At 34.8% G+C, this 22,661-nt stretch overlaps 1 protein-coding gene across 1 annotated transcript in view; it reads right to left on the bottom strand.

The window, feature by feature from the left end:
* LOC138695185 (cholecystokinin receptor-like) overlaps positions 1 to 22,661 on the bottom strand; it is a 663,775-nt gene that overhangs the window by 2,930 nt on the left and 638,184 nt on the right. The window contains exon 9 of the mRNA XM_069819644.1: positions 5,611 to 5,901. Coding sequence (XP_069675745.1) covers positions 5,867 to 5,901 — 35 coding nt within the window. The 3' untranslated portion in view covers positions 5,611 to 5,866. The remainder of the gene's footprint in view (positions 1 to 5,610; positions 5,902 to 22,661) is intronic.

The raw sequence follows: 22,661 nt of genomic DNA, 5'->3' as shown, positions 1-22,661 counted from the left end.
AGTGAAATGTTTTGTGTGGAGTGTAGCATTATATGGGGGCAGAAACATAGACATTACTTCGAAGTGAAGAGAAGCGAATAGAAGCATTTGAAATGCGGATATGGAGAAGATGCAAGCTTTCTCCATTGATATATATTCCTTTTTTTGCTCAGATACATTAACTCCCACTATAACTACACATACGAAACAAAATCACGATTAAATTATTCAATCAATTAACAAAGTTTACCTTTGTAGTTTATGATAACATTTAGATTTTTATTTTGAAATGTTATATAGAATGAACCGTAAATAATGTCATTAATTTCAGGGGGTTATTCCTTCAGATATTTCAAACAAAAAAGTTTCATATAATTTTTCGCATTTTTGCTTTCTTTCCGAGATAAAAATTATATTATGTGAAACATTTCATTGCGTGTTTTGGTAAAGTCATTGATTTAATTCCCAATATGCTCAGCCAGTCTAAGAGAGCAGTTTATTGTGATAATAAATGGTTGAAAGAATTTTAACTTTGTCCTATAAATACGCAGAAATTTGATCCGAACAAATGTAAGTTAATATTTTAAAATCATTTTTCAGAACGAAACATTACTTTTGTTCGGGCCACATTTCTGCACATTTAAAAGTCAAACTAAAATTCTTTCACTCATTTATTACAATAATACATTGCTTTCTTAAATTGACTGAGCATATTGGGAATACAATCATTGGCTTTTCCAAGACACGCTATGAAATGTTTCACATAAAACAATTTTTATCTCAAAAAGGAAGCAAAAACGAGCAAAGTTGTATTAAACTATTTTCTTTGAAATATCCCAAAGATTAACCTCCTAAAATTAATGACATTACTTACGGTTCACCCTGTAGGCCTATATCCATGTCTTGTGGACATTGTTGCATATTTAACATAATAGATATAATTTCTTTATCGAATATAACTTTTTTAGATGCAAGTCCAGTTGACATGGAATGACCCAGTTGTTGGATGTGTTAAACCTAATGATAAAAAATTAATAAATTTGAAATTATATTCGGAGCCGACTGTTGAAGAACTTTCTGGTAAACCTAAATTCTGAGAAATGTATATTAGTTAATCACTACATTTTGGATTTGGAGATGTACACGTGTGTGACTTGCTAAATTTAACACTGAGCACTTACGTTAGTAAATCTTATCTGCTCCCAAATGACGATTTAAACATTAATTACTTTGATCACAAAACTGACTGACAGTAAATCAACATTTGTCCACTGTCGCAGTTAATATTAGGGAGGGGACTTGCAGAACAGATTTACAGCACAATGCAATCACATTCATCTTCAATATATCACTGTTATGATGTCCTCCCGTGGTAGGAATACCACATTAACCACCAACTTTGAACAATGCATTAGATACGGTATACAGGCATTGTGTGCCTTCACACTGAGGGAGAATGCAGAATGCTATTTCTACAATATATTTATATTTGTCTAATAGTTTAGTTGAAAATAAGAGTTTTTAAAAACTTCCATATAGCCTATGCTGTTGGAGTAGAATAGTCGTATTTTTTTATGACGGCAATCGCTTACGTTGTATCTGGCCTTGTTTTAGTTGCTACCATATGTAAAAAAGATTCATGACGTTGTTACGTCCTCTGAAAAATATCTTAAACATCAGCTGATATCAATGGATTATTCTCCTTATTATTATCTGTAGAAGTGAAACTAATGAAATCATTGCGTATCGTAATTCACATAACTATAATTGAAATTACCTTGAAATAATTGACTGACAGGTATAAAGAAAATACGAAAACACACAACAAAAACAAAAGGAATTAGATGACAAAAATGACTATCATGATGGTGGTGGTGGTGGTGTTAATGATGATGATGACGGCAATAACCAAGGTCAATTTGGAAAACGTATTATGTGACTTTCACGTGTTAAATTTTTGTTATCTTGTTAACATGTTTCGGCCTGCTTTCGGCCATCATCAGAACTGGTTGTTGCTGATCTTAGCGCCTTTTGTTTTGTTTCCTGTGAGGGTGTGTTTGTGTAGTGTAATGTGGAGTCAAAGAATGTGTGTAACATGTTAACAAGGTAACAAAAATTTAACACATGAAAGTCATATAACACGTTTTCCAAAGTGATATAGTGTTAAAAGTAGTGTAATCAAGATGTATAATGAAGGTTAATTATTCTGTAGTCACAAAATACTCTCGATCTTAGTATATATTGCATTTTTTATTGATAAATAATTTGAGCAAGTTCATTAAATTACTGGCCATAGTTACAAGATTATCATCTACTAAGAAAAAAACTCTATTTTCTATCTTATGTGTATTTCTACAAACAATATATTTCAGTTAATTTCATTTAAAATTTTCAATCCCATATTTTACAATTATTCTTAATATTATGCAGGATTTATATGTTGTAGGAGTTGAGTCTTAAATGTTTGTAAACTTGAACACTGAAAGAATATTTTATTTTCATGAGGATTACAATATTACTTAAGGAGCTTTCAAGAAGCTCTAATTACTTCCTTCAGAACTCTGTAAATATTAAAGAAAGTAGGTCAGAAAAAGAGTCTGTTAAAAGAGGCCTATCTTTAATTCAGTTTGCGCAATACATCCAAGAGCTTTGTTCTTAATATTTTAATTCTTTGTATTAATGTGATGTAGATTAGAGAAGATGAAATGTAAATACACAGCAGCAAAGAGTACGAGAATTTCAAACACCAATTGTTAGAAAGAACAGTCATTAACAAAATTATTTCCCTTTGAAGAGCAAGCTGTAATAAACCTATGGACAAGAAAAGAATCCAGTGTCCTAAATGTTTGAAGCAGAGAAGTAATTGTAAAAGGAAGGAAGGACTATCCTCCTGTTAGAATATAAAGGGTTCAGAGCCATAGTGGGCCAAGCGCCTTTTATTAAAAACGAAGAAAGCAAGAGTTAAAGTTAAGTGAATACCGTAGTTTAAAGAAGATTGACATATCATTTAGTTTTAATGTTTATACTTTATATTACTTGCTATATGTTTCTATTGCATTATGGTAATAACTTCATTTTAACCCTTGTTTTCTAATGTTTTAGTAAATGACGCTTAGCCCACTATGGTTCTGAACCCTTCAATTGTATCGGTATATTAAGTAACGTACACTGCTTTGAGTATTGAGATGAAATATTTTACATACGTACTAAAATAAAATGATATCTTTCTTTTCACATTATATCGTGTTTCAGTGTAGTATTTTAAAGAATATTGTAATAGTGGTTCAGTTACAATGTAATTCAATTTTTCCCAATAGAATAAAGACAACATTTTAAAAGTTTTGCTATAGAGTCATTCTGGAAGATCTCGATATTTAGGAGATCTCGACATTTGGGACATCTCGAAACTTTTATGAAAAAAAAAAGCCATTGCGAGTACTGCTCCTAGTGAAAACAGTTCGAACTACATATATGAGTTCTGTGTTGACTGTGTTTGTAATCTCTGCGCAAGTAAACCTCATGGCTCCAACTTACGTTTTACGTTCACAGATGGCAATACACACAAAAAATGTGAGTCACACTTTTCTTTTCTGTCATGAAATAAGAGTTCATCCAGGAAGTAAGTTCCAATCGCGGCCAGACATAGCACGATTAGTTGGACGGGAATGCGCATGCGTAGCAGTAGAGAGGAGGTATGTGGGAATAATGCAGTGCAGCTTCAGTCTTGTGACGGCTGTACAGCGCTAGGAGAAAATGGCTGCACTGATATTGTCTCCCGCCAAATATTAGGGAAAACACGGAAAATTTTATTCGAAGGAAGTAAAGAGATAGGTTTAGAAGTAAATCCCGAAATAACAAAGTATATGATTATGTCTCGTGACCAGAACATAGTACGAAATGAAAATACATAAATTGGAAATTTATCTTTTGAAAGAGTGGAAAAATTCAAATATCTTGAAGCAACAGTAACAGATATAAATCACACTCAAGAGGAAATTAAACGCAGAATAACTATGGGAAATGCCTGTTATTATTCGGTTGAGAAGTTTTTAACATCCACTCTGCTCTCAAAAAACCTGAAAGTTGGAATTTATAAAACAGTTATATTACCGATTCTGTATGGTTGTGAAACTTCGACTCTCACTTAGAGAGAGGAACAGAGGCTAAGAGTGTTTGAGAATAAGGTGCTTAGAAAAATATTTGAGGCTAAGAGTATGAAGTTATAGGAGAATGGAGAAAGTTGCACAACGTAGAACTGCACGCACGAGATTATATCAGCGTCGCTGGTCTGCCGGAATTTTGTCCCGCTGCAGTTCTTTTACATGCCAGTAAATCTACTGACATGAGCCTATCGCATTTAAGCATAATTAAATGCCATCGACCTAGGCCGGAATCGAACCCGCAACCTCGAGCACAAAAGGCCAGCGCTGTACCGACTGCGCTACCCCATTGTATTCTTCACCTGACATAATTATGAATATTAAATTCAGACGTTTGAGATGGGCAGGACATGTAGCACGTAAGAGCGAATCCAGACATGCATATACAGTAGAATGTTAGTTGGGAGGGCGGAGAGAAAAAGACCTTTGGTGTGGCCGAGACGTACATGGGAGGATAATATAAAAATGGATTTGAGGGAGGTACGATATGATGATGGACACTGAATTAATCTAGCTCACAGTCAGGATTAGGACTTAGCGTATGTGGTGGGCTTATGTGGGGGCGACAACGAACCTCCTCAAAAGCCATTTGTAAGTAAGTATGTGTATTTAAATTAATTTTTAATTTCCTACAAACAAACCTGAATGTAATGGTGGCCCTTTAAGCAGGTTAAATTTAATGTCCGTTTCTTTTCTATTTTTTAACAACGGACATGGATATATTTTAAAATGTCCGGAATACTGATATGCCCACATTTTCTGCAAACAGTAAGAAAAGCCAAGGAAATAATTGGAAAATGCCTATTACCTAAAATTATACATTTAATTATATAACATCTTGTTTGTAGTTCCACTTTCGCTCCTACATGTCCTCACCAAAATCCCCTCTTCCCACGACTACCATTAGAGTATGTTGTGGCTTGGTTGTTGCCGGAATCCGTGGATACCCAGAGTAGCGCAATCAGCTAGTCGGCCGCCATTGTTATTCAATTTCAACACGCTTCAAATAGGAACATTTAAAGTAAAAATGAATTTAGGTCAGTATCCGTGGTCCTTGAAATTAAAAATATTTGACTCTGATTTAGATTACATTCATTCCCTATACAACTCTATACGGAAAATGGTGCGCACTGGAATAACAATGGCTGATTTGTCGTCATTTCCGGTGCAAAGGATTGGGGTACTCTAGATATCCAAGGACTCTGGTCGTTGCGTCCTGCATAATTACCGCCTTCCGCGCTTCAAGCCACTTCTATTACAATGCACAACAATCACAGAGTAGAAGACACAGAGAGTTTGCAAAAGACACAAAACAATACACGACATTAAAGAAGGCTGTAACTATTGATGTCATATTAAATCGTCAATTAAAAATGTCTAATATCATATACTGGGTCTGAATTAATGCATGACATTTACTTAGCACGGAATATTAAACATAAAAAGTAATTCATTACACTGTTGAGATTACCTTTATTGAATGGGGCCGGGCAGCCTAGGAGTAGAGGTCGCTGGAACTGGAACTCGGTGGACATATGGTGCAGTTACAGCTGCTGCTGCTGCTTTCAAAATGGCTACCGGAAGTTGAGACAAAATGTCGAGTCGGTTGGTGACTGGAGCGCCGCCATGTGATGCGGTAGCGGAATGAACCACCATGTCCAGCCGGCGGAGTCTGAACAATACCTCCAGCAGCAGCGTGCAGACGTTCCTCCCCGACCCCCGCACTGCTAAACACGATCCTCCGCCTCCAGCACCACCACTTCTGGAACCAAGCTTCCAGTCATCACTCTTCCAGCAATTCAGTAAGCACACGGGCTTGTAGAAAAATATACTTTTTAATTATTAAGTTTCATCAATACTGATATTTCGTTCTCATAATCCGGATTATATAGACCCTAAATTAAATTTTGAATTACATATCTGATTAGGCTAAATCCGTCCGGTTATCACTATTCTGGAGATTATCAGAAGAGAGCGGAATTTAGGCAAAAGTGTATTTTTTTCCTTGATACATATAGACTTGCGATTTAATACTTACATTTTTCATGGAAATATAGGTATGAATAAAGGGGTTTTATAGTACCTAAAAATGCTTATTTCGTCGTTAGTTCCTATTTTTAAGTTTTTTTTCTTAATTTTTGCATAATTTTTCGTAACTGTTTACTCTTTTTGTTAACATCCTGTACCGTTCACATTCCAAGACAGATAACAATAACTCCTTCCTAGCAGTGAACAACACAACTTTCAATCGGCCTGGGTGGCGTAGTCGATATAGTGCTGGCCTTCTGTGCTCGAGTTTGCGGGTTCGATCCCAGCCCAGGTCAATGGCATTTAAGTTTGCTTAAATGCACAGGCTCATGTCAGTAGATTGACGCATGTAAAAGAACTCCTGCGGGGCAAATTATTATTATTATTATTATTATTATTATTAATATTATTATTATTATATCTTCCTCTATCTGTCAGCAGTTTAACACAAACTCGCTGGGTTGTACCCGAATAAGCATTCTCTTACATTCCAAGACAGATAACAAACCCTTCCATTTTCTCACCATTTGTAAGTACAGCAGTGAGCGACACAATAGACACAATAGGTGCTGGTCATCTACTGTGAAGCACCCTATGGAAATGTGATTGGTGAATGAAAAACACTCATATTAGTAACATTCTTTAACAAAAAAAGCCTATTTTTTATTTTATAGACCCTAAATAAAGGAATTTAACAGCCTATTTTAGGCGCCTAAAATGCCACTTTTTAGTACCTCAAAATTCCGCTCTCTAGTTGTAAGTAATGTAAATGTCCCCTCCCTGTCCGTGTTACGAGCGCTGAGCACTTAAGGATGCCATTTTAAAGCTTCCATCCTCTGTGTTTCAACCCCAACAGAGAAATTGTCTCTTCCGCACCTTAAATTAAATTATGGAAGATATTCAAAGGAAAAGAAATCTATGGAGCTTTAAGTACAGTTATGCAGAGTATATACACAAACCTGAAAACCATGATGAATAACATGGCCAAGACAAACACTAATCAAGGCGACGAAAAACCAGACTGACCGCATTGTTTAAGGCACAAATGGGACACAAAGCATGGACCGAAATCAATACTAGATTAGTGACACCATAATACTTAGGCAGGGCTGATCATATTAGGAAGTTTAAATACAGAAAACAAAGAACGGACGTGGCAAAATTTTCCCTTGTTAACCGCAAAATAGTAGAATGGAATAGCTTATCTGCGGCAATCTTTCAGAGTGGTCCTCTCAAAATCAATACATTTAAAGAAAGGTTGAGAAGATTAGATTGAAAATGTAATTGTAGGTGCAGTGTAATTATCTAAGTTGTCATGTAATTAATTAAGTTGATATGTAATTAATTAAGATTATACGTAATTAAGTTGATAAGTAAATAATTAAGGTGATATGTAATTACTTAAGTTGGTAATAGTTGGATGTAACACAAGGACTTATAAGTAGGTTTACTTTTGCTTAGTGTAGGCGTTATTATAACATAGTTTTATTTATAGTCATAGGTTTATTGCATCTATTTATTTGTAGTTAGAAGTAAATTTACGTTTATTTTATTTTTTACTGCTGTAATTATTGTAAATTTTATTAATACAATTATTGTAATGTTATTATTGTATATTATATATAACTGCCACCGGGTGTATACCCAATTGTAGTGTTAATAAATATATGCATGCATACATACATACATACATACATACATACATACATACATACATACATACATACATACATACATACATACGGATGAAGCCAAGAAGGAATGGTAAGAAAATATAAAACCACATAATTTTATCTTATGCATGATAGGACCTCTTTCGACTATTTACTTTTCTCACACTCTCAGAGGATACGTTCTGACTAACTGAAAACAGCGCAGAAAGTGCAGTCCATTCACTGGGTATTATTAGGTTGGTGCATAATTCCGTAGCGATTTTTCATAATCTTATTACACACATCAGATACACAAAAGAGAGAAGTTATCATCAACAATATATTCTCCTTCCATGCCTGTAGAAATCGCGTGGTTTTGAGTTATAGAAGTCGTTAAGCCATATTCGGAGCGCATTTTCATACGGAAGGCCAGTTCCTTAAAGGTTATTCGATAGAGAGCGGAAAAGGTGAAATTTGAGGTCGCAAGATCAGGTGAATAAGATGTTTGCAGAATGACTTCCCAACCCAACTCCTGGATAGTGTTTTGTGTCAGGTTATCAGAGTGCGCGCCGACGTTATCGTGGAGTAGCATCACTTCACGCAGGCTTGTTAATCGTTTTTCTTGGATTGCATATTAGAATTTTTTTGTAACTCCAAGAAGAAGTATGATATTTGATTTCAACTAAGTGCACATTAATAAGGTTTAGTTACAAATACATTCGGCTTTTGTTACTTTATGGACCTAAAGGTCTTCCTCTAAATCAGCGTATTATTTAACTTTTGTGTTTCCAAGAAATCTAGTAGTTAGTCTAGTTTCAAAAGCTTTCCATTCAGGTACTGTACTTATATTATTTCAGTTTGCTATTAAAAATCTTGTTTACTACTTTCCAAACTGCGAAGAAATAAATAGCTACTTCTTTCAATTTCTCATCACGTATGGCTATACAAATTTCCTTCAAATGCAGAAATTTTTAACAATATTTTTGTTAAAAAATATATTGAAGAGATCTAATTTAATGTGAATTGGATTATTAATAAAATGTGGCCGCTTCATATTATGCTCACTTATTATGCAATTAGCAAAACTATTTCGGGTCCGTCGATCTTTCCATAACAGAGTTTGATATTACAACTATACAAAATATATATAAAAATGACAATATATAGGAAATCCCCTAGCATGCCAGTAAGTGAAATAATTATCTCTTAAGGTCAACAGTCACTCCATATGCATTCCTTGTATTTTATTACTTTGAAAATTATAGCGATATGTTAATATATTTCCTTCATTTTCATAGAATTTTCAAGAAAATAGAAGGTATATTGTTTCCAGTGTGCAAAAGAAACAATTTAAGATAATCTTTTGGGGAATCGATGAAAGTATTCACTCCGCATGATCATGATTACAATCCAGAACTTGCAAGAAGAGTCTATGTCTTTAAAAACACTCCTACGTCGTAGCGCTACGACTTTGATATTATAGTCCCTGAGCGCTGTAACTTTAACACAGGTGCTAACAAATTCCAGTGCTGCAGTCTTCAGTCAAGTAATTCGATGTGCCACTTGAAAAGGGCAATTCACGCACCAAGTCATTTAGTTCCGATGGGGAGTTTCACTAACTTCGGGACAGCATTCTTCGTAAGTAGATTGTTCACTTGAAGGAGTAGATGCCTCTGGAATATATAAGTATATCTTATATTTTGGTAGCTCGGAGGAGGGCAAGTCACCTTAACGGAGCACCAGATTTAAGGCAGATGACATATTGGGATAAAGAAATATATTATTAAATGTTTACTTTTTTCAGTACATCTAGAATTCCCTGTGAGGCAAAAGAATGAATCAGTGAGATGATCTCTTTGTTCTCGCCAAATTATGGAACTGTAGCAATAACTCATATGTGCAAAATATAAAATTTTCCAGTCAAAATATAAAATTTTCCAGTAGGAAGGAAAACACATTCATTCATTATATGGCAGTAGTACATACGAGACTGAATTCTTAAATTTTCGAACGAAAAAGATATAATTACATATAGGATATTTTATTATTTGCTGTATCAATATTTAAGTTATTTAATAGAGCAAAAATCTGTAAATCGATAAACATTTCACATAGGAGTTATTTCAGCAACAACGACGATATATAGTTCACGTCTTTTCTATCAGCGGCTTTCAAAGAATAAAACAAGAAATACAACTATTACTATGAGAACAGGACTTATCTTGATAACCTAAAGGACAATCAAAGTAAAATTTGCAAACGTTTGAAATTCCGGGTACAAAATTATTTCTTTGTGACTTTGGTATACGAGTATATACAAAGACCGGCATAAGCCAGTTATAATCATTGTCGAGACCCATTTATTGACGTATCGTTCATGTTTAGTGCAACCTATGATTATTGACTGGACTTTGCACCTTTCATTTACAAAAATTAAGTAGCGGTTTTATTACTAATCGTAATTTATTATGTGGTATGCTTATTTTATTATTATTATTATTATTATTATTATTATTATTATTATTATTATCATTATTATTAAATATATTATGAACAGAATAAAACTTCCAACTAAACAGCGGAAGTTCCTTTTACGAAAGTGGGGCTGTACCGTGATTTATTTGAAGTGAAAACTGCCTTTCAGCAACAATTTCCTGATTGTGAAACTCTATCTCGCCAAAGAATTTATAAACCAAGATAAATAAGAGATATGCCGCGCTCGTCTCGTTCTAGATAGATTTGAATAGCAGAAAATATGCAACTTGTGGCTAAATGGGGATATCAGACAGAAGTGAAAGAAGAATTATTAAAACTTTGAGAGTGAAACAATATAGACTTATGCTACTATTTATGAAGACTATCCTGACAGGCGCTTTCAGTTCTGTGAAGAATACATTCTAAATAAGACTGTCCCTACATTCTACAAATTAATCTTATGGCGATACAAAGATACATTTAAACTGACTAGACATATTAATAAACACAATTTTGTATTTATTGGGCAAATCCACGTGCCGTCACTGAAGAATTTTATTAAATACACCTGGCGTTTAAGCTTAGGCAGTGATATGTAGTGCTGACAATACTGAGTATTAGTTTTTAGATGGAACAGCAACCTCGGAAAACTACGTGGAAATACACATAAAATTATAGTCGAAATGGAGAATAGCCCTTTATTTGAAGACATGAGAGACATAGTTATCTAGCAACAGGATTAAGTACCTCCACACTTTATACTCACTGTACGAGACTTTTTAAATAGGCACTTGAACAACTGGATAGAAAGAAGAGGAATCACTGACTGGCCAGCAAATTGGCCGGACATAATCTCTTATGACTTATCCATGTGGAAAATTATGAAAAACGATGTTTTCTTCGAGGAACACCAGGATTTTGAAAAATTGAAAGAAGTTACACGACGTATATTTTAAGACTTTTCAAGCCAATTTGGTTGATATACAGTAATCTCTAAATCTCTCGCAAATGTCTTATGTGTTACAGAAAAGAATTGTGACAATTTTCGGCCGTTATTATAACGTGTAACCTATTTGTATTTAAGATAAGATTAGATAAAGTTACACTTGCATTTGAACTTGCATTTTCGGTTAAACAGACTTATGCCGGACTCTGTAATTGCCATAAATATGATAAAAGTTGTTCTTATGATTCAACTTTCAAACTGGCCATTACCTTTATTCACTTTATATTGTTTTGCTAAAGTGGATCCATAATACTGTCCTTGAATTGTTACAAATTGTAAAGAAGTCACTGGATACTAGCAATGGTTATTCCTGGGTTACTCTCGGATAGTGCTATAATCCCTCTACCTCTATTTCATTTTCTCTGTTGTTTTAGGGATAAACTGTGGCTTTTGATGAATGATATATATTTTTCCCATCGATCGTGAAGTTTATTGTTGTTTGCTGGCATACAGGTTAAAGTTGTATTTTTAAGTGATACGTAGTACAAGGAGAGTAAACCTGTAACGTCTTGACATGAAAGGAGTTCTATAAACCAGGCATTTCCAACTGCTGGCTTTGTGACATATCTCTGCTCTCGAGCTCCTTGAGAGGGGAAGCATATGAAGACTACAGGGGAAAAGCAATCAAAGTCATAATTCTCTTAAGCGTGATATCACGTAATTCAGTAGCCTATATAACTGCAGACATGAGGGTTTTTCTTATCAAAACTGGTTTAGGAGAATTATCACCACTGATACAGTCATCCTTTCCTACTTTTTCATTAGTAACAGCAATACCTCTTGCAGTAATACACTGAATTAGAAGATGGCATTACCCTTAAGGGAATTGTGACTTTAATTGTTTTTCCACTGTACTCTTCATATGTAACAGGACAACGTAGGGAAGTGACAGTGGAAGGAATGGAGATGTTTAAATAGAGGAGACATAGCTTTTATTAATCAGTTAATCTTTTAGTATTTTGATTTTTATTGTATTTGTAAATTTAATATTAATTGTAATTATAATTTTAATTGTATTCTTAATATTGTAGTTGTAATCCCCTGGTAGAGGGGAAGAGAAGGCCTGGTGGCCTTATCTCTACCAGGTTAAATAAATAAATAAATAAATAAATAAATAAATAAATAAATAAATAAAATAAATAAAATTACCCTCTCTCATGTGCTCTTCCAATTCTTCTTCGAGCCACCGGCGTACCTCTGCTGCCTAAGGCGCTTGCCTGCCGATCCGGAGTTGCGTTCGGGCCGGGGTTCGATTTCCGCTTGGGCCGGCCGATTCCCTGGTTGGGTTTTTCCGAGATTTTTCACAATCATAAGGCAAATGTCGGGTAATCTATGGCGAATCCTCATCTAGTCAAATACCATCTCGCTATCACCAATCCCTTCGACGCTAAATAACCTCGTAGTTGTTACAGCGTCGATAAATAACCAAGTAAAAAAAAACTCTGCTTGGAGAGGGACAACGCGCTCCTAAGTCACAGGTTGTCCAGTTGGAGATGACTGCTGTAAACTCTGTCACTCGTGGTAACACAGAAAGAGTAGTGTAAGGTGAACTCTGTGTCTCGCGGTCCGTCTTACTCCATTCCCTATTTAATGTGACTCGAGGATTTCCAATCGGTCCGACTAACTTCATTATCCAATTGATGGGCGGAGTCTTTTTATTGTAAGCTACAACTGGCATCAGCGTTTTTGACGTGTGTCCTAGAGTATAGTGCCCAGCTTGTGAGCATGTTGTTAGTGCAGCTGAGAATTGTATCACTTCCTATACCCGTCACATCAGCCACTTGCCAAACAAAATTGTCAAACTGACTGCGGAAAATGTAAAACACTAGTACTTAACATTCCCATTACCTATTTCACATGCCAAAAACGGACTATAATACGTTACATCCATTTTTGGCTTTCCCTTTCAAAATTATTTTAAGTTCCTTCACTGGAACACTGAAAAACGAAGTGAGACAAGTGGCCAACAGGCTTGGAGCTCATATAGATTCTTCCTCGCAGCCCTGGCATTTCAAAGACGCGCGATCGCATATTTTTATTTTATTCTTCCCATTCCCAGTTCTATCATCATCATCATCATCATAATCATCATCATCATCATCATCATTATTATCGTAATTATTGTATACTCTTCCCGTCTGTTATGTGGTAGTTCTTATTTAATCCTTAAATACATCCTTACATAACCTAAAAATTATACACCAAAATACGGACGTTTCACGCAATTCCGGGAATTTCGCTGTCAATTCTGGACAAAACTTTTAGTTCAACATATACTTAGCATTTGTAAGTCTCAAATCGTTTGCTTTCAGTGTTGTGTTAATCATCGGCTCTTTAAGTTAACAGTAAATTATTTCTGAAACTAAAATATTGCAGGAATTTTTAGCTTCACATTATATGCGAACGACTATTGTCAGAATTCGACATATGTATTTAAAAATTACAGTTTTCGAAATACGAAAGTCTCAGGTGGTTCGCTGCAAATATGACATCAATCTTCGACTACAATCATATATACGTACTATAATTTTTAAAATGAAAAAAGATATAAACTGGTATGTTGAAGCAATATTGGTTGAAAAAAACACGACTTATTCCTAATATATGAAGAAGAAGGAGGAGAAGAAGAAGAAGAAGAAGAAGAAGAAGCATACTTATTTCGAGATAGATCTATATCATATTTCTGCTATTTTCGGTTCCTCAAATATAAGTGAATAATGACTTTCAAACTGATAATCATAAAATCAAAAAGAAAACCCCGCTTAAGTGACATATCCTTCCTAAATCAAAAGTATATAGTTATATATACAGTAAATACAACTGCAGACGCTTAAGAATAATAAAAAATAAATAAAAAGTAAGCAGGAAAGATTTTATGTGAAATAATACTCATAATTAGTAACTATGTGTTTATGAAATATTTTGAACTTGCATAGTCAATATTGTCTTCAGTAGTGTCAGGGTTTAAAAAATCCACCACTGACAATAAATATGCATTCTTTCCCTCAGTTTCATTTTGTTATATTGCGGTTGGCAGCCAAAAGTCTTGGCTTCGGTCTATCGTTTGTCGATTAGCGGAACGTGTGGGATTTTGTGCAGCGCTACCCTCATCTTTTCATATTTACTGGAGAACTTACGGTTCTATAAGGTCCAGTGAGCTTCTTGTTGGTGCCAAGTGCAGTTTTCCTGAATTACTTAACCCAATTCAAAATGCTTTGTTGCATTACAAATTTTTCAATTCTTACCTTCTAAAAATGACGGCTAAATACTTGTGTGTCTATAACTAAATCGCTGTAATTTTATTGCTCACATATGGTCAATGGTCCATGCAAATAAGAACCTCGATGTCGACTAATGCTACGAAACGTTCCTTTTTAAAATTTAAATAAATAAATGTTATTTAATGACAGTATATTATATACAGAGTCCCGCGCCGTGGCGTCATGGTCTAAGGCATCCTGCCTAGGACTCGCGTTACGGAATGCGCGCTGGTTGTTGTCCTCATGGGGGAAGAATTTTCCTCATGAAATTTCGGCCAGTGTATGGGACCGAGCTACGACAGGTTGCGAAAACCGGCTAGGGAGATCATTGTGCTAACCACACGATACCTCCATTCTGGTTGAATGATCGTCTACCTCTGCTTCGGCATGTGAGCGTGAGACCAGCAGCCGGTTGGTCGGTCTGGGCTCTTTATGGGATGTAGCGCCACGGATTATATTATATACATGAGATATTTAGCGTCGATAGAATTGGTGACAGCGAATCGGTATTTGGCGAGATGAGGCCTAGAATTCGTCATGAATTACATAACATTAGCTTTACAGTTGGTAAAACCCAACCACGTAATCAGCCGAAGCATGTGTAGAACCTACGTCCAATCGCAGCTCTGAGTCAGCAGACAAAACACGCTACCAACTGACTTATGGCGGTGATCTATGAATTTCTCTAGCGACAGTCACTCATTAAGGTACGCCATCTGTTAGAGAACGAGTGGCGTAAAGACAAGTTTTTCCTTAACATAGTAATTTATATCATATGCATAATTTGACATTATTTCACTTTTATTGTCCGAACGTGTTATTGAAGGTGTTTTCAGATCTTCCCTACACATTTCACACAACGACTTACAATAAGGTGAAGGACTGACCCTTTTTTGGCATGTTATCCCACGTCTGGAGAGAAGTGTAATAGGGACGCCAAATGTCTCGCTTTTTCAAAAGGTATCCATTTTCTTATTTGTCTTAAAAAAATTCTGTGTTGTTTGTTCAGAACATAACTCCAAAACAGCTGTTTTCAGATACAAGCATTTTTATTTTCACTTTTCCTTAAAAATCATAATTCTAGTTTACATATAAATGTCAATGAAAATAACATAGATTAGGGCACTGTTTAATTATAAGCACATGCTCATGCTTTTCTATAGCTTGCCTACCGATAAATGTAGATAGCAGAAATGGCCATTTTGTAGTCATCATGTTCTAACCAAACACCACAGAAACAGATTTTATATATTTTCCACCAGGTAGCAACTTAGTTCAGACTTTCTTTCCCCAAGATGAAAGTCTTAAAATCTTGAAGAACTTTTCAATAATACACAGACCGTTCTTTATTTAAAGTTCATTCATAGCCTACTTAAACTTTGCACTAATGCTATTAAAAGGTGGAAGAAGAATATATTTATAGCAGTGAAGTATCAGAATAACTGAGACAGTTAAAAACCGATTTTCAGTAGAAAGGAGCAACAACTTTTAACATCTGTTTTCCTGGAAATAAATAAACAACTGACGGAAGATGTGTCCTCAAAGAATCTAAATAAAATTATAATTATATTCTAAAATATCATTATGAAGATGACAATAATAATAACTTGGTGAAGCATAAAAAAGGACCGAGAGAAACATTGAAACGAAAGTTAATGTGCGAGTGCTTAGACCGAGACGGAATTTATTTTAACCCGTAAAAGATGATCACAAAAATGTATGTATCATTTATTTTATTATGATCATGTAAAGAGTATGTAGAAAAAAGGCAATAGACTATAGAGAAGACGATGGAATGAAAATGTTTAAAAGCTACTGATGTTGCAACAGAAAATCCTCATGTTCAGTGAAGTGATGGTTAGTACAGAAAGTTGAATAGAGCAACCGAGAAGGAGATGAATAGTAAAGTAAGGTAAAGAAAAGATAAAAAATCATCATATGAGAATCTTCTAATCCATGAAGTATGCTACTACTGCTGGTAGTATCAATGATATCGATAGTGATTATTATTATTATTATTATTATTATTATTATTATTATTATTATTATTATTATTATTCTTTAGAGAATTTACATAAAACCTATCAGAAGAAATGAAAGGAAAATAAGCCTAAATATGGTGACGTTGCATAAAAAAAGTCTTAACTATGACTTTTAATCACTATGATGAAAGTGAAATCCAAGTACTTCTATAATATATGAAACATTACCACAAACGCTAGATGTAGTTTAACAATGTTAACTAATCTCTACAGCTGAACGTAACATTAGTGCTCCAGTACGAAATGCAGGCTGGGCGAGAATTCCCACAAATCGATAAGAGCTCTTCCTCGAACATTAGTTCCACTTGACTTGGAAAATAAATCATTTCCCTCCACTAAATTCTGAAGATAGATAGAACTAGTTATCTCTCGTATTACCAAACAATATGCAAAAGTGACTTCTATTTCAAGTAAGGACTTGAACATGTGGATGCAGAAACCAGAACTGATTACTTATTTTAATAGTTTATCTAACTAACTTTCGGCATCTGTGACACGGAACAGAGAATAAGATAAGTCGTTAAGAAAATGGTCTAGGATATTTTGAGCTACTGTTCTAGTAAGTATTTCCTGCAAGGAATTGGAAATAAGTATGAAAGGAAATACTACCGGTGCAAATGCATTTACACATTTTTCTTATTTACTTACTGTATTTATATACTCATATATTTGTTTCATATTTATATTACAATATACTGTAATTTCGTTGTGTTAATGACAATGTCTAATTATTGGTTTTAAGATATTTAACTCGTTTTAAGTAACTTAACTGTTAAATATATTGATGGCTCCTATAAGATTTCATTTTACGAATTCATTACAATTTTAATCGACGCCTTACATATACAATGTAGTATTTATTTTGCTATGGCCCGCTCGCGAAAACTCAATACATGCTTCATTGAACAGAGCAGCTGTCCACAGACGGCACGCAGAGCGGTCGCTTGAGAGCCAAGAATACGCGAGATAACCCGTAGAACGGACAGTTTTTTTTAACATAGTAAAAACTGGTTACCTTTTCAGAGGACAGTGTTCCCAATATTCTGCGATGCAGGCTTTGTGGCGTCTAAACATATTTTGATTCACACGTTGCAGTTCTCCTTCCGAAATGTTGGCTATTTCTTCTCGTATGTTGTTTTGTGACACGTTCTCTATCATTTCATGTCCAATACTGATCCCGCAGGTTTCAATGTGTTCGCTATTTTATTAACCAGTGGCGGCTCGTGGGTATTGAATTCAGTGGGGCTGCATACAAAAATAAACCATGCAATTTATCTTATTTAAGGGGAGAGGATGGTATTTTTTTAACTTTTTTCCGATTTGGTGTAAAATATTAATATTTTGTATGTAGAGAGCTCATAGCTGTAGCAACTCAACCGAATATAAATATTTTGAAAAAAAAAAATTATTTGGGGTCCCAAATTTGAAAAAAAAATGTACCCAATGCAGGATTGTACTAAAACCGATATATGTAAACCGTTTTTAAAGATAGATTCAAACAGTTTTTCCAATGTATTTGCAAAAACATGTTCTACAAACTACCTGTAACAGAATTTTGATATTTGTCCCTACGTTTGTAAAATAAACAATTAAAATGTAATAACAATTTTCTGATTTCCTTTCTTGCAAACCAACGGACATATTTTTAAAATGAAATCAATTAACAAAATTCTGTTACAGAGAAAAGTTTCCTATTAGTCTAAATAATGTGTGTTCTAAATTTCATGCATGTATATTTAATAGTTCAGAAATTATATCCAGTTTTGTTTGGCAATGTAGCAAAGAAAGTGAAGTTACTGGAAACCGATAAAAGGAGGCGTGTGATTTAAAAATCCATAGCGCAGGAAGTTTAAAAATGACGTCTCAACATCCTGATAAGGGCACAAATACCCACCAAATGTTATGCAATGCGTTTCACACATATCAAAGAGTATTTTAAAGAAACAAAAATATTTTTTTGAAAATTTAATTTACCGGAAACAACAATAAAAGTGGGCAGTCATTTAAAAATCTGTAACACAGGAAGTTTAAAATTGGCGACTCAACATCCGATAAGGGCACAAATACCCACAAAATGTTATGCTATGCATTCCACGCATATCACAGAGTGTTTTAAAGAATTTTTTTTTAAATTTACTCATTTTTCACTAAAAAATAACATCCTCTCCCCTTAAAGATTAGTTCCATGCGCCTTGTCTTGTAAGTTGCAAACTTCTGAATCACCTTCTTATTAAAATCCGATATGTCGTTTAACATAGTCTTTAAAATGGAAAACATAGCTAATGCTATGTCTTCTCTCATCGTATTTCTAAGATAGTATTTCACTCTTTTCAAACACGAAAAGCAACGTTCTGGTTCCGAATTTGTCATTGGTATGGTGATAGCTTTGCGTAGTAGTTGCACAACTTCTGAAAATGAGGCCTGCAAGTTCTCAGATAAAAGAAACTGCAAGAGCTTGACTGCGTCACTGATATTTCAGAATTCTTGTCTCTAATACAACACAGTGAGTTACGTTTTTAGTTTGTCTTTATCGAACATTAGAAAAAGCTTCACATATACATTTAGGTCATTTTCAGGAAATGAGCTTTTGTAGCATTCAAATTTTTCTTGACACAGAAGCGAAGATAATATCAGATGATCTATGAACTGGAATCGGGTGTTAGCCTGTATGATAATGAGGTCACACACTTCCTTGGCTGCCGCAACCCTTGTCCGAATCCCTTGGACCTTACGACGCTTTTTAAGGTTTTCATTTTCACAGATCTCGCTGCTCAACTGTGCACTGTTTCGTATTGTCTGTATGGCATTAACAAAGCTTGATATGCAGAGTCGGCCTCGGTAGCATAGTCGGTTGCGGGTTCGATCCCGGCCCAGGTTGATGACATTTAAGTGTGTTTAAATGAGACAGGCTCATGTCAATAGATTTACTGGCATTTAAAAAAATCCTGCGAGACAAAATTCCGGCACACCGGCGACCTGCAGTTGCGAGTGTCGTTAAATAAACCATAATTTAATTTTTATATGCAGATTTGGACCTTAGAAATATCTAACTGGCGATGTTATAGTTGGTTGTATAATATATCTACATGATACATCAATAAATGAATAAATCTGAGCCAGAAATTGAATTCAGGATCTTCAAGAGCACCCACCAGGGCGCTTGCCTCATTTATTGTGATGTTGTTAAATGTTTCAGATTCCATTATGGTTTGAAAACATTCTAGCAATGGCTCCTTCTTCTCATGAACAATGTTTATTGTTCTTATTTTAAAACTCCATCTTGTTGCCCCAGCTGATGGAATTGTCTTTGAAACACATTAATCTAATACAGACTGAGTGGAGATCGAGAGAAGAAAGCAGGGATACTGAATAAATCAGCAAAAAATATGCGTGTCTTTGTATTTTGTTTAGCGGCTCTTTCCATTATGAGATTCAATTGATGGGCACTTAATTTCACATTTCTCCTGAATTGTTAAGGTACTGAACTGAATAGACTGTAAATATTGTACAGAATTAAACATTGTTGCACTTATTATACTCACAACATTAAAGAAAATGTATTTAAAACTGCACGCTACTGACAAGCTGCAGCAAATTTTGCAGCGCCTGGAAACTCTGGATTCATGGCTAGGCAGGTGAAGCAGGGGGAGGGGTAAAACTAAAGCGCAAAGCATCCGAGACGAGACTGGCAGCTCCAGGGAAGGAAGTAGCTTCACCCATAGTCCTTGTCTCTGGCTTCGCTCTGGCAGCACCAGGAGAGGAAGTGACTTCACTAACGATTGCGTGCATGTCAAAGAGAGCGAAATTTAAAAAAAAATTCGAGCCGCTAAATAGAGACTGTATAATAAATGTATTTCACAATATAAAACGAGACAAGAGTCACAAATGTCTGGGGGTGCTTGCAGCTCCACCCACTCTTTGAAAGCCGCCCATGTTATTAACTGTTCTATTAGATGGATTAACATCAGGTAATAGTTCTTGAAATTCCCTACGACATTGTAGAGGCGATTCATTTTTAAAAGATACAACAAATGAAAACTCTTTGTTCGGTAATAGATTTTAGAACAATGTCGCAAAAAGTAGACACAACGAGAGAGATGAAACCGCACTGCACAAGTCTCTCAAAACAACTGACTCATGCGTCATTCCACCTTATTTGTGTTTAAAATAAAATGTATAGCTTAGTTTAAAAAGTTCTACACGAAAAGTTAACATTTTTCATTTAGTATTCTGCCCAAGGGCAGGTATTTGACTACAAACCCAGCTTTCTCCAGTCTTTCATACTCTCTGCCTTCCTCTTTGTTTCCTCATATGAGCCATATACATTAATGTTGCCCATCATCTGGTATCTTCTTCTACCCCGAACTCTTCTCCCGTTCACCATTCCTTCCAGTGCATCCTTCAGTAGGCAGTTTCTTCTCATCCAGTGACCCAATCAATTCCTTTTACTGCTCATGTAAGTACGGTACTAAGATATTGAATGCAATAGGCTTACATATGACATGATATTCAAACCATTAATTTTTCTAATAATGATATTTTGCAGTTTGCTAAGGAGCAAGATGCAAATAGAATGTTACAGAAGTGGTATATAACAGCATTTTTTCGTATTAGGCGTCCAATTAAACGTTTCACGTTAAAAGAATCTTCTTCGTGACATGCATTTTATTATTATTATTATTATTATTATTATTATTATTATTATTATTATTATTATTATTATTATTATTATTAGGCTATTACTATTACTACTACTACTACTACTACTACTACTACTACTACTACTACTGTCTGCTACGTACTATTGTGTAGGCTAAGCCATAAACTTTCACTGAGAAATGATGTAGCCTACGATGCAAAGAGACAAAGAGAATAATTTCCTAGCGTTTAGGAAAATATAAAGCTTTTGTATCGAATAGTGGCTTGTTTCCAGTCTCGTCAATGTTGACATATTTAACTATGGAAGTGTATATTACATATTTGTATAGCGATTTCAGTATTATGAATATTTAACCGTTAATTTTGGCACTTAATCATGGCTGACACATAAATGTAGCTTTCGTGCTTGGTTTATATAACACTCGTAGTTCCGATCCAGTGCTTCAAAACCGAAACATTCAATGTAAGCTGTAGTAAAATTTCTGTTTAAATATGGACGGGAAATGTTTGTTAAATAACTTTATTTTTAATGTCATTCGGTCACGGTATTTCCTGTTACACGAACAAAAGCGATGTTGCAAACTCATTAGTGGAACCAATTAAATATGAAACAAGGACATATTTTTGTACTGAAATATCATACATCTCAATTTAACAAATAATTATACAATAATTGCTCAATAACCATTGAACTGCTACATGAAATATTTGAAAAGCAAATAAAACAGAAGCACATATTAGTAAATACATTTCGGAATATTCTCATTTAAATGAGATCAGTCCACCACAGAAGAGGTTTTTTTTTTCTTAGGCTATATTTGACTGGTTGGCTTAGCTTGACGAGGGCTGGACCCAGTAGCGTCAATACACTTAGGCACATTTTGGCCCATTGTGCGCCTAATAGAGTATGTAAGTGAAATAACCTTGCTGATTGGAATGGATGATAGGGTACACTTAAATGTGTAGAACACCTATATTACGTTTTGTGATTAAATGTACGGTTAATTAGAAAATTAAGTTGGAAGTTTCAGCAGTCTGGCAACATCGCAGCTAACACTCTTTTCTCGTAATATAGATATAAGAGGTCAACGAACTCGGTCTGTCTCGCTAGGTGAGCTACTCTCTGGCTACGACACTGCAATCTGCTCCCATCGTGCAGTGGCTTGAAATTAGTGACTTTTAAATTAAATTTACACTAAAACCGTTCACGCTATTGAAATATGCCAGAGGAAGAGGGATAAATGATTATTTATTAGATTCCCTATCGATACTGACAAAAATCACAATCCTATTTGCAATAGTTGCCGAATAAGAGGACATTAAACATTTGGAAAAAAAAAAAAAACACTTTTTTTCTGAAAAAGTGTGAACTTTCCACCAATATAATATCACAGATTTTT

The sequence above is a fragment of the Periplaneta americana genome, chromosome 2 (assembly GCF_040183065.1).
Source record: "Periplaneta americana isolate PAMFEO1 chromosome 2, P.americana_PAMFEO1_priV1, whole genome shotgun sequence".
Lineage (NCBI taxonomy): Eukaryota > Metazoa > Arthropoda > Insecta > Blattodea > Blattidae > Periplaneta > Periplaneta americana.
Note: the sequence above shows the minus strand (reverse complement) of the source record. Positions and strands in the feature narration are given on the sequence as shown.